The following is a 21,753-nucleotide window of genomic DNA, read 5'->3' on the forward strand; positions in this document are numbered from 1 at the left end:
TGTCACTGCACACTCTGTCTCTGGGGACAAAAAGTTCTTGCTCTGGCTGTTTGTTAGGAGACAGAGTTTTATTCTTGTCCGATACATCTATTAAACATTTATCTTCATATCAACATGTCTCCTAATCTTATAAAATCAAGACAAATGGGAGTATACAGTTTAAATTACATTGAGGAGTTTTGACCTGGAAAGTGCTGTATATTTCCAATGGGTTATTTTATGGTCTCTGTTTCCACACTTGACTAAAGATAGTGTTATGTATATAATTTTTGAGTTCACTTTAAAAAAGTTTTGTTTAAGTATAGTTGACTTACAATGTTGTATTAGTTTCTGTTGTACAGCATAGTGATTCAGATATGTGTGTGCGTGTTTATATTCTTTTTCATTCTTTTCCATTATGGTTTACTACAAGATATTAAATATAGTTCCCTGTGCTATACAGTGGGACCTTGTTGTCTATCTGTTTTATATATAGTAGTGTGTACCTGCTAATCCAAAACCCCTAATTTATCCCTCCCCACCCCCTTTTCCCTTTGATAATTGTAAGTTTGTTTTCTGTGTCTGTGAGTCTATTTCTGTTTTGTAAGTAAGTTCATTTGTGTCATATTTTAGATTGTACATATAAGTGATACGGTATTTGTCTTTGTCTGTCCGGCTTCACTTAGTATGACCATCTCCAGGTCCATCCATGTTGCTGCAAATGGCATTATTTCATTCCTTTTTATGGCTGAGTAATATTCCATTGTGTATATATACCACATCTTTATCCATTTCTCTGTTGATGGACATTAGGTTGCTTCCACGTCTTGGCTTGTGTAAATAGTGCTGCTGTGAACATTGGGGTGCATGTATCTTTTCAAATACACATTTTCTTCTGATATATGCTCAGGAGTGGGATTGCTGGATCGTATGGTAGCTCTATTTGGAGTTTTTTAAGGAATCTCCGTACTATTTTCCATAGTGGCTGCACCAATTTACATTCCCACCAACAGTGCATGAGGGTCCCCTTTTCTTTAAGTTTACTGTGAATGGGCATACAGTACAATTCACTTTTGTGTATGTACATTTCTGTAAACTTTGAGAAATGTACAGAGTCGTAGATGTACCACAATCAGGACACAGAACCAGCCACTCCCTCCCACAGAAAGCTCCCTCCTCCCCCACTGACCCCTGGCAACCACCTTCTGTTCTCTGCCTCTGTTGTTTTATCTGCAAAAAGTTTGTGTTTATCAGTGGGTTTCAAAACAAGGATGAGTTCACTTAAGCCATGCTTTGTGTCATTAGTGTGCTCAGCTATCCCTTGTCAGGATCTTTCTCTGATGCCTGTCAGTTGAAAAGGGTGGAGCCATGAAATACTTCTAAGGACCTTTTGAGTCACAGACTCCTTTTGGCTTATGTGAGGAAATGTCAGTGGTAGAGAGACTAAGGGCATCAGGCAGCTGTCCTTGTCCGTTTGGAGCTCTGAGAATGGCTCTCCGAGCAGGGCCATCTCCCTTACACATGAGTGTTGTCTAACACCCACCCACGTGCTTGGCAGTGTTTCTCAGAGGAAACACTGAGTAAAGGTCTTCATCAGGGAATGGATAAATCGGTGGATTTTGTTAGGGAGCCACTGTTTGAGTTACCATCTAGACATCACTGTTACTGATATTTTTCAATAACTCCATTTTTGCAAAGCCTTATTTCCATTTGGGTCCAATTATCTGGGGAGAAGTCTCCTCACTCCCCACCCTCTTGTAATTAAAAAGCATGTTCTTTTTAGATGATTTCAAAATGTTCTCCTCCACCAACTTCCAAAGCTTGCTGGCTCGGCCAACTTGATGCAACTCAGCATCGCTGGGATAGAAGAACACATGGAACTTTTAGAATTGAGGTGAAATGGAACGGGGAGCAGATTAAGGCAGCCTAGAGGTGCTGAACCTTGGAGGACCATTTTAACGTGAGTGTTTTCATGCTAATACTTAGCTCCAGCTGGGAGGGGTTACAGGAATTATAGGCAAATGTCCAAGTTATCATCTTTCACTAAATGTTGGCAGGGTTCTCCCAAAACAAGGCAAAAAATCTGGCCTTGGGTGACTAGCAAATTTTGTCAACAAATTCACTTTTTTCCACCCTCCCCACATTCACATGAACCCAAAAGGCAACAGCTGGCATGCCAGGGATCAACTGCTGTGCACCTGTGCTTGCTTGTCTCCTGGGTGGGTTCACTGACTTTTAATCTAGTGCCTTGAGTAGTCAATTAGGTTAAATTCTAGTGATTTTTTTGTATAATATTGATATAACAATGTCTAGACTGTAGACCAATGCCAAAAACTGGATAATGTGATTCTTTAGTCCAATAGGAAAATATCTTTTGTCGGTAGACTATTTACTCACATCCAAATTAGGAAGAATAGAAGAAATTAACTTGATAAATTATAATTAAGTAAATTTTCTTTTAAAATATTGCTTCAATTCATTGTGTATTCCATGAGAAATTTTTTGTTAGCCCATGTGATCCAGAAAATTCCCAGCTTCCTCCTTTTCATGTATATATACATATGTCCTTTGTACTATTAATATCAGGCCCAAATTTGGAAGAGGGAGAGAACTCATGGCTGACAATAATTCATAAACTAGAGAAACTAGTTTATAGCCCAATTCATTTTTTTTCCTGTGGACATTCATGGTTAAGGTGGCTACATCAGGTCTGTGAGCAAATAGAATATTGGCATTTTTTATCTCAAATGAAGTAAATGAATATAATACTTCAGAATTATAAAAATTTACATTTTAAATCTGTTGTATCCCTCAAATTGATATTCATTTTTACAATTCACAGTGTACAATTTACTACGTTTTTATAGTTTTGCATATTCCATTATTCTGTCAAATATTACATAGCTGAATGCTAAAATATCATTAGGCCAACCACTTATTTCAGGTACTTGTGAAAGGAACTGAGTTAAGCATTTGTACTCTTATAAGTTTGTGCCAAACTTGTGCCAAACTTGTATGTACCAGGCCCACCTTATTTTTTCCACCCTCCATAAGTGAATATCTTGTACCAAACCTCTCCTTGCCTTCTGATTGGAATCTTGGTCTCTCCTGACACCAACACCGTGTTGGTTCCAAAACTGTATAATGTATGTTGCAATCCTTATTTTCTCATTTGACTATATCTCCCCAATTGGAAGATGATGGAAAAATATTGTGAACAGTAATGAAAGGACTTGGAGGTTTTCACTCTGCAGACTGAACAGTTGCTTGCTGGGAATTGTTCCCTTGGATTCCCTTCCTGGGATGGAATGTAACACATTCCAGCTGACGCTATTCAGGGCAAGAAAATAGATCATGATTAACTTGATAGATGACTCTGAACCTAGCACTGCAGCTTGGGAATTTTCCCTTCGAGCACATTGCTTAGGACAAGTTTATGTACCGAGTAAAAAGGAATTTGTTCTGTGTGACCACAAGTATAGTGTGCTGAAGTTCACACGGTTTTCTCCTCCTCCGGCTTCCTCTTTTTAACCTGTCTCCCTCCCCACAACCTCTTTTTGTTTTTTACTTCAGATTGGCCATTTCATCCGTAAATGTTCTTTGAACTAATCGGAAGTGGGCCTGGCTCTAAGCTACTGCCAAGTCTCCCCGTCATTGGTTTTCCTGTGTGTGTAAAGGAAGGTGTGAGGAAAAGAAAAGGACACCCCTGTCACACCTGGGAAGACGGAACACTCATCCCATACAGAGGACAATGTCAGGACATTACGGGTACTGTCTGTGTACAAGCACCACTACCACCACACACACGCACCATGTACACTACACACGGCACAAACCACGCACAGACATCACACACACAAAACACACACCAAAAACACCACACCACACACACCATGCAAAGCACACACACACACAAAACACACACCACACAGACCACACACACGCACTACACATACAACACAAACCACAGACACACACCATACACAAACACAACATACCACACAGAGACCACACACAAACACCACACATGCCACAAACACACCACACATACATCACACACACAAATACACACCACAAGCAAAGACGTACACCACCCAAATATCACAACACATTCAGACACATATACACCACACATATACCACATGCCTCACCCACACACCACACACACAGCACACCACACATACACATAAACATACACCACACACACACCATGCACACCACACACATATAGCACATACACAGACCTCACACACACACAACACATATACCACAGACACCACAAAACCCACATACAGACCACACACACCAGATACACTACACACATACACCACATATGCCACACCTGCACATACACATATATCAGACACAAACATACACCACACACATCCCACACACACAACACATACATCATGGACACCACACCCCCCACACCACAGACACGTTCCCAACACAGATCAGACGCACAAACCACATCACAAACACCACACATACATATATCACACATACACCAAACACGACACACACCAGACACCACACAAACCAAAGATACACATACCACACACACACATGCACATCACACAGACACACAGACCACACATACTTCTTATACACACAGACCGCACACATACACTATGCACTCCACAGATATACCACACACCAAACACACCTGTAAACACAGCACAGAAGATAGAAACACCACATACACACACCATACACACACATACACCAAACACATGACACACACTACACTAACCACAGACATACACCCCACACCACGGACACCACATAAATTACAGACACATATACCACACACACACTACATGCACCCCACAGACACAGACCACACACAGATTACATGCAACACACACCACACACATACAACACACCACAGACAGCACACAAACACACAGACCACACACTGGAAATACCCCCCCATACACACAGACCACACACATACATATACCACGCACACTTATCACACACACCCCTCACATACCACACACACACCACATCATGCATACCACACACACATTCTACACATAACAACATACAGCACACACACATTGTGTGCTCGATGCACAGTGAGGCCAAACAATACTGAAACATCGGAGTTTGGAGCAGAGAAATGTTTATTGCAGGGCCAGGCAAGGAGATGGGTGGCTTATGCCTTAAAAAGCTGCAACTCCTGAAAGGCTTTTAGCAAAGCCCTTTAAAAGCAAGATGAGGGAGGGGCGTGGTTAGTTGTTGCACACTTCTTTGTGTTGTATGTAGCTGTCTACCTAGGCCAGGTCAGTAAGGTCCTGATGTTCCTGTTATTCTCTGGTCAGGTCAAGGTTAGGTTATCCTGTATATTTCAGGCTATAGGCAGCATTCTTTTACAAAAGATGCAGAGCCAGCATGACTAAGCACAGGCAATAGAACACAAAGGTTAAATAAGGTTAAAGTAAAAGGAGCAGATCTAATATGGAGTCGGATTTGTTCCTCCATATTACAATTCTTCCCTTTTCTTTGATACTCCTCAATCTTGAGGAGAAGGTGTTGGACAACAAGAGGGGAACGGTGTTTTGGATAGAGAAGTTAATCATAAACTCAGCAGAGGAACTCCATTTCACAGTGATTTGGTTTCCAACTCCAATCCTGTTTCATCTTTCCCCAATTCTTTCAGGGAATGGGGTGATTACCACTCTGGCTACTTCCTCCTGAAATGGGACATAGTCCTACCTTGATTTGGGGAATGGACACAGAGCTGGAAATATTCTTGAGTTCAAAGTCCTGGATCTGGGTCTTGTATAATAAAAATCTCATTCCCTGAGGAATTCAGGAGAATAAGCCTGAAAAGCAGTCTGGACCTGGCACTTTGGGGGAAACTTGTAGGTAGGTAGCCAGTTGTGTACTTTTATCTAAGTAGGTTTTAACTTCTGATGTGGAGTTAACATATATAACAGGGGCAATTTGACCACTGCATGTCTCCTTTTTCTGCTGACATCTGACTAAAACAATTTTATTGTCTAAAAATGTAATAGTTACAAGAGATCCTGAGGTCATATAGTTGCAGCTGCCATCTGCCAGCAGACACTACTTTGAGAATGGCTGGTGGCATCTCAAGTATGACAGAGCTCAGAAAATTCAAGTTTTCAGCAATATAGGAATGTGCCTGAAATCACATGCACAATGGCCACTAGTTTTACCTTGAATGTCTGAACCACATCTACTCCAGTTTCAACTTTCAAATGTATTCCACTCCTCAATGGCCAAGGCAGATGTACAATGCATGTCCGAAAGGCCACAAAACAACAGGCTGCTCTGGTCAATAAAGTTTAAGTTAAATCATGTATCAGCTAGAATGACTTCCCCAGACCTCAAAATATGTACAGATTCCCCATCATCTCCCTTGTTAACTGCAAATTCTTCAACAGACCAAAACATGTCCCTTGATGCCAGGGTGATTTAGCTTCTTGCCCCAAGTCTAGATCATGTCCTTTGGTGCTAGACCTCCTTTATATTTGCCTAGATACTCATGATGGGGGAAAACTGATCAAATATTGTGAACAGGCTCAGAGGTATGTTAATGGTATACACTTTATAGGCCATACATTTTATCACTTATACCCAATTGCCACACAAGCATTGTACATGTGCTTTTAGCAGTAGACTTATAAGCAGGCAGTGTTCTCCACAAACACGTAAATTAAGTCTGGTCAACTGACTACATAGGCTTTCCCAAACTGGCTGTGGTGGAACTCCTCAGGAGTCTTAGACTGAATTCCCAAAGGCCTCTCAAGGCCAGGAAATCCATGCCAAAGGCCTGCCATCAGATTCTGCCTCGGTGGCATTCTTGGTCCCCAAAATACCAAGATTCCTGTACATGCCAGGAGACAGTCTTGCCCATTCACCTGATAAGGCTGCTCAGAACCCATGGATCTCCAGTTTCTGGAGGGACCAGCCAGAGAGAAAAGAAAAATATTTCAGTTTTACTCAGTAAGGTATAATTTACCAAATTTCTGTAAGTCATGAGTACCTTGAGGGGAAGTGCTTCCCTATATCTGGAAAACACAAATCAGAATCAGTAATATTCCAGACAAAACCCATAAACATTATAACCGTATTTACCAGTTCACTTAGTAACCAATCCTTTTGTTAACGTTTTATGAAGCCATCAGGATTTCCATTAGGGTTTTAAATGTCTTTCTTACCCAGTTCAGCAGTATAATCTGAGGGACTTCCCTGGCGATCCAGTGGTTAAGACTCTGCACTTCCACTGCAGGGGGCATGGGTTCAATCCCCGGTCGGGGAATTAAGATTGCGACTTAATTTTGCCATGTCGTGCAGCAAAAAAAAAAAAAGAAAAAAAAGTATTATCTAAAATTTATTAGTCCTTCCTATGAATCTTCTTGAAGATGAAGCAAGTTTGCAAAGCATCAGCTTAACTGTCTACCAAAGACTTAAAAGGCAAGGTTAAAGATCTGATTACAGTGTGTTAACAAAAAAGCTTAGTCAAGTTGCTGCGATATACATTTTAAGATAACCAGAATTATGACTGATAGCATTATACCAGGACATATCTACATTTCAGAAACTTTACATAATTTCTAGAATATATTATAATAACATTTATCTGTACTGTATAATCTGAGGAGGCTTATCACCCACTTGACGATGCTTCCCATGTAATTCAACATACCAAATAATACGCGTTAAATACTGCTCTCTAAGATGCATCAAGGGCCCGCTAAAGCATCCCGAAGTTAGCTGGAGGGCAAAAGAATTTTAATTAAAATTTGGTATTTGGGAAGTTCGTCAGAAAGTTTCAAAACACTTGGTCAAATAAGATCACAGGTCACTGTAAGACAACACTTGTTTCTTAACCAAAGTGAGAAGAGATCTCAGAAACAAATATAGATCACTTACAGGCAAGGAAGTTCACATAATCTGTTATCAAAAGCAGCATTCTAGGGACTTCCCTGGTGGCACAGTGGTTGGGAATCCGCCTGCCAATGCAGGGGACACGGGTTCGAGCCCTGGTCCGGGAGGATCCCACATGCCATGGAGTAACTGGGCCCGTGCGCCACAACTACTGAGCCTGTGCTCTAGAGCCCAGGCTCCGCGATAAGAGAAGCCACAGCACCAAATGAAGAGTAGCCCCTGCTCACCGCAACTAGAGAAAAGCCCACGCGCAGCAATGAAGACCCAACACGGCCAAAAATAAATAAAAATTAAAAAAAAAAGCATTCTAAGTAAACTTGTTCCCTTAGTAGAGAGGGACCAAATCGAGTCTTGCACCAGCCTATTTTTAATAACAAAATCCATTTACTTACTTAAGTTTAACCTAATCTCAGCCCAACCATGTGTAAAACTCCCTTTAAAAAAAACATATATCCTACTTTCCTGCTGTATACTGAAATGTTTCCTTTATTATTTTAGTAGCTTTAATTACATATTTAAATTTGAATCCAAAGCTCTAAAAAACCCTTAATTTCTAGTGAAATCCAAGAAGCGATCAATTATTAACTGTCCTTTAGCATTCTGTAGGTTGGCAAACAACAATAATTTTTTTTTTTTTTTGCGGTACGCGGGCCTCTCACTGTTGTGGCCTCTCCCGTTGCGGAGCACAGGCTCCAGACGCGCAGGCTCAGCGGCCATGGCTCACGGGCCCAGCCACTCCGCGGCATGTGGGATCTCCCCGGACCAGGGCACGAACCCGTGTCCCCTGCATCGGCAGGCGGACTCTCAACCACTGGCCACCAGGGAAGCTCAATAATAATTTTTTAAAACATCTGCTTTTTATAGAAAATAGTGTGGTACCAAACATAGTCCCAGACACCTTTAGCTTCTATATTCAGTACTTAATGTTTCAGTACCCTGCCTGGGAATGACCTAGCTATTCAGTATCCCCCGTCATCCAACCCAAACTAGCACAACTCTAAAATTTAAGTTACCAAATATCTGGAGGGACCACCCTTAAGCAGACATTCCCAAATCATAGCCATTTCTAAAGAGGTCACCCAAAAGCTCTCATCCTATTTGCATCTAATTTACTTATAAGAATTTCATCATACCAAGCTAATTTTTTTTTCTGTTGACAAACTGCAACAGAAACAACATAAACCCATTCACCCTCAGTAAACCCAGGCACAATAAAAGACATGTCTGTATTGACCACACCAACAATTGCCTTCATACTTCCTTGCCAAGAGAACCCCAATACTGTTCAGTTATTAGGCCCATGATTTTCATTGGTCCCTCCTTAGCCCCAGTGGGTGAATGAGGATTAGGTTAAAGCAATCCTGGTGTAATTCCTTTTCTTCTTGGCAATATTTGATTTAATACAGGTGCAACCTTGCTTAAGAACTGTGAAGGCAAATAAGGGAACTTTTGGGTTTCCTTTGCTCTTGAAAGGGACAAAAGGTTCATACTTTCCTGAATCTGGTCATTGTTGGATGAGGACTGGTGCCGTGGAAGCTGTCTTAGGATCATGAGGGAACAAATCCAAGGACAAAACTGACATGTAAAAATGGCAGAGGAAAATATGGCAAGAACCTGGATCCTTGATGTCACTGATTCACTGACTCAATCTATGCTGGAACCATTAGGAATTAGTCGTAATTGTTTAAGATACTTTTAGTTGTGTTTTCTATTACAAGCATTTAAAAGCATCCTAAGTAAGTAATGTTAAAGGCATCTCTCACAATTTATACTTACTTTTCGGAAACTCTTACTAGAAATTTCTATTGCTGGTTATAAGGTTTATCCTAAATAGTTTGAATTTTCTAAAAGACATGTCTGTATTAGTCAAACCAACAAGCTTAAGCTAGCTTCAATACCAGATATCAATTCCATACTGAATATTTCCCAGATCATGAGGACCTGAAGTTCATTTTGGCCTGTTTTCTAAATAGTAGTAAGTATTTAATTTGTAAGCATTTACTTTTAAGTCTATTAAATAGAGCTCATTTACAAGTTAACCTCAGCAATACTATCCAAAGACAAAGACACCTAATCATAATGAAACACATACATCCAGATAGATCTCATAGCCAGCAAACTTATATGCAAGACAAATGTAAACATACACACAGAACAAAATCTAATTCCTGCAGAACAAAAACAAAAGGGTGAAGTCCAACAATTTCCTCAACTTTTTCAAACAAGGATCCTACTTTTTAACAGCAAACAACATGCAAATGTAAAGATAAGGAATCATTACCACACATGTCATGGCAATTCACCTGGCAAATGCAAACCAAAAATAACAGTTGGAATAGGTTGAACTTACTTAGTTACCTTCAAGCTTGCTCCTCAGAATATTTTCGTTCTCTTGGGGTCAGAATTCTGAATAAAAGGTATTTTATCAAGCCAGCTTTCTCTTAACTGCATATGCAAAAAGAACCAGTTTTGGAATTTTAAGAGAGTTTCATCTTAAGTAATTTAGTCCAGAGTCTAAAGAATGTAGTGGTGGTGAAATGTTTAAAAAAAATCTTCTTTCTCTCCCTTTCTAGGAGCATACTGAAGATCTCCCAGTTTTGCAAAATACATGCTAGGGGGACTACAAGATGGAACAGAGCTCTGATTATCCATACTTAATTATTCATGGCTGGTGTCATCTAATATTAATAAAGCAAACAAATGCAATGCAAAATGGTCTTTCAGGATCACAGTTCCCCAGTGCCAAAAAGGGAAATACCCATTCATTGCAAAAGGAAAATCCCAACTAATGCTCGACCACAGGCAAAACCCAACACAATAGGGAAGGACACCCTGGTGCCGTCACACGCAAGCCCTGTTACCGAAGACGTCTCAACTGACCAGTGCATACTGATACACACACATACAAACAACAAACGAATGGTCCCACTAACAAAGGCACAAGCTGGAGTGGCTCACCCCAAAACAATACACACACAAAAAAACACAAACTACGGTCACACAGAAATCTGTGGAGGTGTAGTCTAAAATTCCATTTCTACTCCCAGATGGAGGTCTCCAAACAGACTGGCTTAGCTCTCAAAAGAGAACAGACCCAGAGTGTCTCACTTCCTACAAGGGAAGTAACCCAAATGGAGTGGAGAGAATTCCCAGCCTGTGCAAGATGGAGCGACTTACCCCCAAGTGACACCAAATGTGGACCACAGCTCTGGACATTTCTCTGCTCCAAATGACCTTGTGCACTGGGGCAGCTGACGCCTCTCAGGGAGAGTCCCTCACAGTTCCTGGATGCAAAATGAGCTCCAGCAGCTGCTGGGAACTTGGGAAGGGGCTGTCCCTGGCCGGGGTCCACCCGCCACAGGCACAGATTCCTGGCTGGCTCACCATAATTGTACTGAACGCAAGTCTGTGCCTAATAACACAGTGAGACTGAACAATACTGAAACATTAGAGTTTGAAGCAGAGAGGTTAATTGTGGGGCCAGGCAAGGAGACAGGTGGCTCATGCCTTAAAAAGGCCAAACTCCGAAAAGCTTTCAGCAAAGCCCTTTTTAAAGGCAAGGTGAGGGGGTGTGTGAATTGTTGCAAACTTCTTGGTGTCAGATCCTTTGTTCTTGTAGCTGTCCCTGTAGGCCAGGTTTCTGTTATTCTGTGTTCAGGTCAGGTCAAGGTCAGGCTATCCTGTATATTTCAAGCCATAGGCAACATTCTTTTACAAAAGGTGCAGAGCCAGCATGACTTAAGCAGAGGCAACAGGGCACAAAGGTTGGAGCTAAAGAAATAGATCCAATATGGAGTCAGATTTATTCTTCCCTATTACAAGACCACACACACCCCAACTTCAGATTCAAGTCCCCCATGCATGGCATCACAAGGTCCTGCGGGGGAAACTTAGTCCCTTCCTTCAGTGATCCGACGCTGGAGTTTTTCTGCAGTGTTTCTTCCAGCATGGCCATGCAGCCAAGGACTGAGCATCTCCAGTGACAGAGAGCTCAGCCCGTTCTCACAAACTGTTAGGAAGTACTCCCCCCACACCCCTGGGTTTTTTAGCATAAATCTGTTTTCACAGCAACCAGCCTTTGCCATTGGTTTCCGCCCCCACCCTGGGAAAACCTTCCTCTCCACAACCTCCAGAGCATTCGGACAGCAAGCGTGCCCCCCCACCCCTTCTATCCATGTGAATCCTGTTCCTTTGTCCCAGCATCGCATGGTTTGTGTCCCCTTCTGGTCTGAACGCTTCTGCCCTGCATGTGTCACGTTTGGGGCTAATGTTGCCCCTGAGGTGTGGTGCCCACAGTCAGACACAGCACACTGGGTGTGGTGATTTGTCCATCAATAATTTGGCACTTCGATGGCTTTTCTCACGAGACAGATGATTGCCTTTCGCAACATGAGCCCTTGAAGGCTGACATGGGTCACTTCTGGGGACAGTGTAATGATGGGTCTGAGTAAGGCCAGAGGGTCTTGCTCCTTTGTCACGTGCAGTGGTTCCCAGACAGTGGCCACAGGACACAGGTCACCAACGGTCAGGGGACTTCCCATGCAAAGGTTGCCAACTGTGATTGTGCTTCCATGCTGGAACCTGGGTGCCCTTGATGCCCTTGAAGTGTTCTTCATCCATCTCTGGAGGGCCTGCTACACGTATACATTCCATGACCAGTGCAATGTGTTTATAAGCGGGTGCATAATAAATTACTGGAAACAGCTGAGGTTTTAATCCTCCATTAATACAGAAAGTTTGACTCCTGTCAGCCATGGTCTCTGCTTAAAATATTTAGGAGTTGGTTTCCACAGCGGTCTGCCAAAGCCTTCCATGATGGATGGCGGAAGCCGAGTCGGGGGCACTTCACTCACTGTGGAGGTGCGGGGGCCAGGGGCGTGCTGCTGCTTCTCACACCAGGTCAAGGAGCCAGGACTGTTCTGTGAGAAGAGTAGGAAGCCACTCGAGGACACGTAGAATTTCCGTCTCCAGTCTGAGGGTTAAGGACAGGGATGTCCAGCATCTTCTTTGTCAGGGGCTCCTCTGTTGAAGCCATTTGCCTGTTAGTATCCGGGTTTCCCTGCGGATGTGTCCTTTACACTAGTTTTCTCACTTTCAGAGCTGCTATCATGACTGGTCACCCAGGTACGACACGGGTATTTCTATCTATCTGCCCCACACCAAAGCCCTCCCTTATCCTGGGCAGTAAGGGCCCCTGGGGTCCTTTAGAACCTGACACTGATACCTGCAGGGAAGGGCCTGATCCTAAAATACATGAGAGGATCCAGCACTGAACACCTGGGTGATGCCCTCGTGAGAAATTTAGGAAATGCCACTTGAGGTAACGGGTCTATCAATGGTGCTACCCCTTCATCCTTACAGACATGAAGTTCCCTGCAAGCTTTCCTGCCTGCTGCATAGTAAAGGAAGCGAAACAATAAATACGGGTGCGCTGCCCTGCCATGTGGGAAGCGCTCACGTACCCAGCACTTGATGCCCAGACCCGTCCCTGCCTCGCCTCCCGTCTCCTCCGCTCCGGCCATCCCCAGCCATGTCGCTGGCGGCACCATTACCGACCCTCCTCCTCGCTGCGGGAAGTTCCTCAGGCATCCCAGGCCCTCCCGGGACGTCCAGACCCCACGGCTTTCCTATAACACTCTCCCTTCCACCAAACTGCTCTTTGGTAGGTCTACAAACGCCTCGTACCATGTCTGCGCACCTGCACAGCGGGTGGAGCCCTCTCCCCGCTCTTGGTCCAGCCTCGCCCTCCCTTCCAGGCCCCTGATTGTGCAGCCCCCAGCGCGCTCTGCTCACTCACAGGGGACCAGGGTGCTTCTGTCCTGGTGCCGTGCTTGGCGTGCGCTGTGTCATGTCGGGCGGGAGACAGTTCTCCAAGGGCCTCTCCTGTGTCTGACATCTTGCAGGCGGAGACGCTGACACCTCTGTTCTGGATGGACCGTCTTTACAAGCATGCTTACACGGTGGACAGCCTGGAACCTCGGAGATGGAGGTTCCCTCTGGAGAAGGGGTGGCAGCCGTGCTTCCCATCGTACAAGCCTTGCCTGCCTTGGGCTCCAGGTTCCTCTCCTGTAATGCCACCCGCTGCCATGCAGTCACCATGTGGCCACCTGAGTCACCCTGCAGGAACTGGGGAACTAGCACAAGAAAAGACTGGCACCCAGACTACTGATATAATTTAAGTCCTTTATCTCTGACCCAGGGTCCTGTGTCTCCTGCCAGCACCCAGGACACTGGTGGGCTAGCTCCTCACTTACAAATGGGGGAAAATCTCAGCCCTTTCACAGCTCTTGACAGGACCTTACTCTGGGAGTCTCATCTCCCCCAAATAAGAAAGTCAAGGGTAGAGACAGGAATCCTGTATTATATTTCCTAACACCTCTGATGTTTTCCCCTACACATTCTAGTGCACAGTAAGGTTTTTTGATGATGAAATAAATGATATTGATAATAAAGGCAAATAATCATAGCAAGAAGCTCCCTAGTTTGACTCAGTTTCCACCCATAATGATCTTTTCTGTTCTGCATGGCTCTGGGTCTCTCAAGCAATAGGGTCGTTTTTTAATTGCACATGTGCAAGAGGGGATGGGCAAGGAGCAAGTGTGGGGAGCCTAGGGAATAAGATGAAGGGAATAGGTTCCATAACCAAGCTGTGGCAGAGATTCCTAATTGCCACTCAATATTCATTCTTCCTTTTTTTTCCTTGTAAAAATAATCCTAATTATTGTTTTAGCTGAGAACATCATGGCTAGCTAAAATCATACATTTCTCAGTCTGCTTTATAGCCAGATCTGGCGTATCACAGAGTTCTAGCCGAGGAGACATAGTGGAAGTGGAAGAGAGTGTGCCCTCATTTTCACTCCTTTTTTCTTCCTACTGCCTGGATTGCAAATATAATTGCTGGCACTCCAGCAGCCATGTTGGCCCATGAGGTGAATTTGGAAATAGAATTCATGCATAGTGAGTAACAAGACAGGAGGAGCATGAGCCCCTGATACCATGAAGCCACCAAACCATCTGTGAACTGACTCCTGACTTCGTTCATGAGAGAAAAAGAAACTTCTATTTTCTTTAAGCCACTGTTATTTTGGATCTTCTAGCAACCTAATCCTAACTACTACACAAACTCAATTTTCACTGAGTGTGGAGTATATTATAAATCACACTTCCTAAGAAAGGTGCCATCCTATGTCCTTTTGACACTCAAAACATTGAAAAGTGAGGGCTACGATCAAACCACGTACATGTCTCCATGCAACCCAACAGCAAACCCATTTTAAACAACTGAATTCAATTCTATTTTATGAAGAACTTAGTCTGACTCACACATGTGTGTAGTGTGTCTTAGGAATACTTACATAAACATATTTAGGAATGGCTTGTTTCAAATATTTTCTAACAGCTTGAACGTAAAGATTTTACTACCTAAAATAAAATGTCATAGGTACTTTGAAAATGCTTCGTAACTTCGCATGCCACCGGCACAGCCCAATTCAGGCTGGGCCTGGCTTCCAACCTTGGCATCCTTCCTCTTGTACCCTAGTGATTTTAATCCCTTGGGCCAACCCCAAGCCAAGGCAAGAGACGCCCCAGCCCTACCAGCTCCACAGCCTGGGACCTTGGCTTCAGGTGACCATTGCTACCATCGGCTGCCTTATGCAAAATGCGATCCTTAATAAACCCTTCTGTGGAATGTGGAGAGGGAACACGGCGGGGCAATGCTAAAAGCACTCATGGTCTCGATTCTCGCCCCAGCTCCGTGGTGTACCAGTTGTGCTGCCGTCAGGAATGCATGGGCGTTCAGTCTCTGTGTCCTCACCTGACAGAAAAGGAATGAAGCAGTCTTTGAGGTTTCACAGAGCAATTCATGAGGAAGAGCTCTGTAACTAGAAGGGCCCCATCACGTCACAGACCATGAAGATGGGGACTTCTGACATTTAGAAATCCAATGGAAAAGGAAGGAAACCATGGACTTAGCCTACTGGGCATATATTAATTTTGCAAGGGTGTCAACCCCTATCATCTGTAACTTCTTGGATGTCTATCAACCCAAACCTATTAGGACCTTCTTTGGAGAGTTATCTCAGAGAAACTGTTTCCTTCTGCCCTCTTTCCAACATACACAGTGGAGGCTAAGGGTATTGCTTTAACTCATCAAACCAAATAAGGTTTATTAATATTGACCAGAGACTTATTAATACGTCTTTTGTTACCCAAACGTTATTGACCAGAGATGTTTCAATATTGATTTACATAACAAATCACCAGCCACAGGCGTTAGATTCTGAAAAAATCCCCTGGTCAATAAATGAGTTAATTAAAAGAATTTAGATATCGGTCTCAGAACAGCAAGATTTGCCTGGTACCTTCTGAAAGACCAAGGGCAGATGGTGGCATTTCAATATTCACCATTATAGCAGTGTTACTATTCACTATTTTAAAAGATCATCAGGGATACAGGCGAGGCTCATTCTTTAGTCAGTGGTTTCTCAAACACCATGAGGAGAACCTGCTGTCTTCCTGGTGAAGTTCTCAGTCAGGACTGTAGAGAGAAGCCCACAGTTCTGAGATGGAGCACAGAAGTCAGATGCAGGGGGCTCTCTGAGTTGGGCTAACTTGTCAACCTGCTCACCTCTGGTAGGTGGCCTACGTTTAGATCCCAGCTTTGCTATTCGCTTTCACGTAATCCTGGTCCCATAACTGAACTTCAGTTTCCTCATCTATAAAATGGGAATGACAGAACATACTAGATGCTTGTTACTTTCAATACCATTCCTCCTAGTTTCTCAAAAAACAAACAAATAAACAAAAAAACAATATCTACAGGATCAGAGACCACTGCTACATGCGCCGAAGCCTTGGGGACTCTGGGCCTCCCTCCCAGCGTCCTTAGAGGGTCAAGAAGAGATGAAAGCTGATTCAGAGATGTTCCTTGGAGAAACAACTTCAAGACTTGTGTGGGATGGAACTCTACTGGATGACCTCAAACCAGAGGCAGAACTGTGAAGCAGACAAAGGCTGTGCTCAGTTCCCCTGCCTCCCAATTCCAGACCCCCTCTCCCTCCCGAGAAGATGTCCGTTCTTGGACACCAGTGTCCCTTAGCTGCTCATGGAGGCTCAGGTCATCTTTCCCTCCCGGGGAAGTCCAGTGCCCAGGGTTGGTCTCAGGCACCACACTCTCATCTCTCAGTCATCCTCATCACAACTTCCTTATGCACCAGACTCTTCTAGAAGAAGGTCTGATAAGGCGATTCACTCAGTGGTTAAGGAGCTCGTAAGATTCTTGGGGTTTCCCTGTTCAAGACAATTAGCAGTTCCTCCCATAGGAGATTTTAAGGCTAAGGCATCACCAAGAAGCCCTTTTATTCTCTTTCCTAAGCCCCATCTTGAACCCACGGGTAAAAAGATTTTTATTTGCCAAAGAGGCAACGTAATAAGCAGTCACGCAGTGCTGGCCATGGGCTGAGGCCACCAGCGCCACCCGGGCCTGAACTTAACTGCTGCCCCCAGCAAGACACCCGAGCAAGACGGCTTTCCGAGCCCTGTCGCTGGCTTGTGAACCCACTATTAGACTTCCAAGATGAGCCTTTAGGAATTTCTAGCCTTAAAAAAGGATTTTGAGAATAGGCTAGTGAGGTAGCATTTTTTAAGGCAACAAGCTGTGTAAGTGTCCACCTAGTCCACTGACGGAGAGGCACACCTGAGCCCAAAGCACTGCCTCTGCCTTTCCCTGTCCTAAGACAGGTGACACCGAGAAAGGGGGGAAAGTCCTTTCAGCCTCAAAGGTCTTTCCAGTTGAAAACAGTGCTGAAGTAGCAAAATAAAATCACCCATCGACAAAAGTGTCGAGGGACCCAGCCCACCCCAAAGGCCTTCTCCCCTGAGCCAGGGTGTAGGAAGGAGCCTGGCACCAGCCTACCTGCCCTGTGCGGGCAAGGGAGACAGCAAGCAAGACCCAGGGAAAGCCGCTCAAGAATGGAGACACTTGCGGGCCGCTGGAGCCGAGGGGCCGAGGCCAGAGCGGCCAGGTCGCTGCAGATGGAGACAAGATGCTCTGTGACATGCCAAGCTGTGTGCTGGGAGGCCCGCACACAAACCCTAGCCAGGCTCTCACGTCCGCCCTGTCCCCCTCCACAGAAAGGCCTTATCACCTGTCACACACGGGTATTTTCAGCCACACTCGGCTGCAGGGATAAACACGGTGTCCGCAGTAGCACCCTTGACTACAAAGGACAACTGTGACAAATGTCAGGGCCCTTTGAATTTGAAGATAGCCTTGTTAACTACTGCGGAGGCCGGACTTTCTGCTGTCAACAGAGCTTCTCAAGTTATTTACACCCGCGGCGACTTGCATTAGATCACCCCGCCCCCCCACTTTTAGCTGCTTCCCTGCGACATGTCAGAATGAAAGCCAGCCTGCTGTCAGCAGTCACATGTCCCACATCGCCTGGATGACCACTGAAACGGGAGTTCCCACCGTGGGCTTGAGGCGTCTCCACGTTAGCCCAACTCTAATTCCCCAGGGAACTTAATCGATGGCACAAAATGCTATCTCATCCTTCATTCTGAAACGCTGAAAGGCTTCCAACAGAATAAATCACTCTGTGAGACTCCGTAAACGCCCAGTCTCAACCATGCCTGCAAGGATTCTTGAAGAACCTGCACAAGGAGGCTATTGTACGCGTGTACAAATAGATGACACAATTCCAGGGTTTAATGCTATCCGCCAAGTTAAACTACTGTGGAGCAGCTGTGCACATGTGAAATGATGCCTGGCACCACTGGAGATCCATAAATCAGCCCTGGCATACTTTCCTCCTATTAAGAGAGTCAAATAAGAAAAAAACCACAAATTAAGATGTGTCTAGGACATGGACGACATCGCCATTCCTCTCTGAATGCAAAAATAAATAAAAATTAGGCTTCATTTTGCTGGGGTTTCTTTCCGAGGGGCACAAGTTTTCCAGCATGTGAAAACCTGGCAGAAAACCTTGTTCTGAGCAGGGTCATGCTGGGCTGGTTGGTTTGCCTTTCTGTATGTCGCAGGCAAAACAGAAGTGATGAGCCAACCTGAGAGGCAGTTGTTCTTTACAAGGAGTGGACGGGGGCTTCCCTGGTGGCGCAGTGGTTGAGAATCCACCTGCCAATGCCAGGGACATGGGTTCAAGCCCCAGTTGGGGAAGATCCCACATGCCGTGGAGCAACTAAGCCCGTGTGCCACAGCTACTGAAGCCTGCATGCCTGGAGTCCATGCTCCACAACAAGAGAAGCCACCGCAATGAGAAGCCCGTGCACTGCAATGATGAGTAGCCCCTGCTCACTACAGCTAAAGAAAGCCTGCACGCAGCAACGAAGTCCCAAGGCAGCCAAAAATAAACAAACAAATAAATGAATGAATAAGGAGTGGACAGATACGCCAGGGACCCAATGCAGCCATAAATATATACATACATACATACATACATAACTAAGGAATGGATGGATAAGCCAGGAACCCAAACTCTCCCAGGAAAATTATAACCAGATTATATGTGTAGGGCCCTGTCTCTTTGCAGTTCATCCCTTTGTTCTGGCTTGTTCGTCTGCAGGACAACAACACACAGCAGAGGTCAGATGGCTGGGCCACTGGATGCCTCCATCCAGCCTTGGGTGAATGGCTTGGCTGGAGAAGCCAAGACTAAAACGAAGGGAAGTTGCATCATTATAAAGTTGGGTCACCAGTGGATAGAGTGACCAACCACCTCAGTCAGCCTGCATCTGAGGGGGTTCCTGAGATGAACGAGTTTTGGTGCTAAAATGAGAAATATCCTTGGCAAACTGGGCAGAGTTTGTCACCTCAGTAAGTGACCGAGTTTTAGGCTATTTGGGAAAACTGAATCATCTATGAGTCTAAACAAGCTGATAACTCTCAGCTTCTCTTTAGCTGAGTGATGTCAACACAGACAATCCAGTCCCCAGCTAGATGACTCCGCAGAGTGTCACAGATGTGCCAATTAACATCAATTAACTGAGCCTTTGCTTTGTGCTCAGCATGGCGCTGTGTACTGAGTAGGGATAAAAAGGCAAGTGCAAAGAATGAAACTAGAACACTCCCTAACACCATACACAAAAATGAACTCAAAATGGATTAAAGACCTAAATGTAAGGCCACACACTATCAAACTCTTAGAGGAAAACAGAGGCAGAACACTCTATGACATAAATCACTTCAAGATCCTTTTTGACCCACCTCCTAGAGAAATGGAAATAAAACCAAAAATAAACAAATGGGACCTAATGAAACTTCAAAGCTTTTGCAAAGCAAAGAAAACCATAAACAAGACGAAAAGACAGCCCTCAGAATGGGAGAAAATATTTGCAAATGAAGCAACTGACAAAGGATTAATGTCCAAAATTTACAAGCAGCTCATGCAACTCAATAACAAAAAAAACCAAACAACCCAATCCAAAAATGGGCAGAAGACCTAAATAGACATTTCTCCAAAGAAGATATACAGACTGCCAACAAACATATGAAAGAATGCTCAACATCATTAATCATTAGAGAAATGCAAATCAAAACTACAATGAGGTATCACCTCACACCAGTCAGAATGGCCATCATCAAAAAGTCTACAAACAACAAATGCTGGAGAGGGTGTGGAGAAAAGGGAACCCTCTTGCACTGTTGGTGGGAATGTAAACTGATACAGCCACTATGGAGAACAGTGTGGAGGTTCCTTAAAAAAGTAAGAATAGAACTATCATATGACCCAGCAATCCCACTACTGGGTATATACCCTGAGAAAACCATAATTCAAAACGAGTCATGTACCAAAATGTTCATTGCAGCTCTATTTACAATAGCCAGGACATGGAAGCAACCTAAGTGTCCATCGACAGATAAATGGATAAAGAAGATGTGGCATATATATACAATGGAATATTACTCAGCCATAAAAAGAAACAAAATTGAGTTATTTGTAGTGAGGTGGATGGTCCTAGAGTCATACAGAGTGAAGTAAGTCAGAAAGAGAAAAACAAATACCGTATGCTAACACATATATATGGAATCTAAAGAAAAAATATGGTTCTGAAGAACCTAGGGGCAGGACAGGAATAAAGACACAGATGTAGAGAATGGACTTGAGGACATGGGGAGGGGTAAGCTGGCATGAAGTGAGAGAGTGGCAATGACATATATACTACCAAACGTAAAATAGATAGCTAGTGGGAAGCAGCCGCATAGCACAGGGAGATCAGCTCGGTGCTTTGTGACCGCCTGGAGGGGTGGGATAGGGAGGGTGGGAGGGAGGGAGACACAAGAGGGAAGAGATATGGGGATATATGTATATGTATAGCTGATTCACTTTGTTATAAAGCAGAAACTAACACACCATTGTAAAGCAATTATACTCCATTAAAGATGTTAAAAAAATTAAAATTAAAAATAAATAAAATAAAAAGGGAAGTGCAATTAATTCCTCACTTTCTTTTAATTCACCTTTATAGGGTACAGCCAAGTAAACCTATGCTAACTCCTAAAGGATCTTGGAATCCACAAAGAGACCTGCTTTTACATGGAGACTGAGGGCGCACATGACCCCACAGCCCTTCCCAATGGCGCTGAAGGTCAGTGTCAACAAGCACACAAACCATTAGCTGAAGCTGGCTGAGGAGGGAGGAGAGAGAATGCTATGCCTTGATAGAGACAGGAGATCCATTTCTTCCGTGGCTGACTCTTCACAGACAGTTCTTCCATAGGAGCTCCAAAAAACGTCATTTGAATAAGCATATCGTCTCCTAAAGGAACTACCAGGAAGAAATACATTCATTTGATTTTGGAGTTCCTTTATTTAAAAATCTCACTGTCTT

General features: G+C 44.0%; 1 protein-coding gene across 1 annotated transcript in view; it reads left to right on the forward strand.

The window, feature by feature from the left end:
• The window catches only part of LOC132427733 (uncharacterized), a 64,562-nt gene extending 44,155 nt beyond the window's left edge, over positions 1-20,407 (forward strand). Inside the window, exon 6 of the mRNA XM_060015378.1 lies at positions 10,476-20,407. Coding sequence (XP_059871361.1) covers positions 10,476-10,486 — 11 coding nt within the window. The 3' untranslated portion in view covers positions 10,487-20,407. The remainder of the gene's footprint in view (positions 1-10,475) is intronic.
• Positions 20,408-21,753: the final 1,346 nt, after the last annotated feature.

The sequence above is a fragment of the Delphinus delphis genome, chromosome 6 (genome assembly GCF_949987515.2).
Source record: "Delphinus delphis chromosome 6, mDelDel1.2, whole genome shotgun sequence".
In the NCBI taxonomy this organism is placed as follows: domain Eukaryota; kingdom Metazoa; phylum Chordata; class Mammalia; order Artiodactyla; family Delphinidae; genus Delphinus; species Delphinus delphis.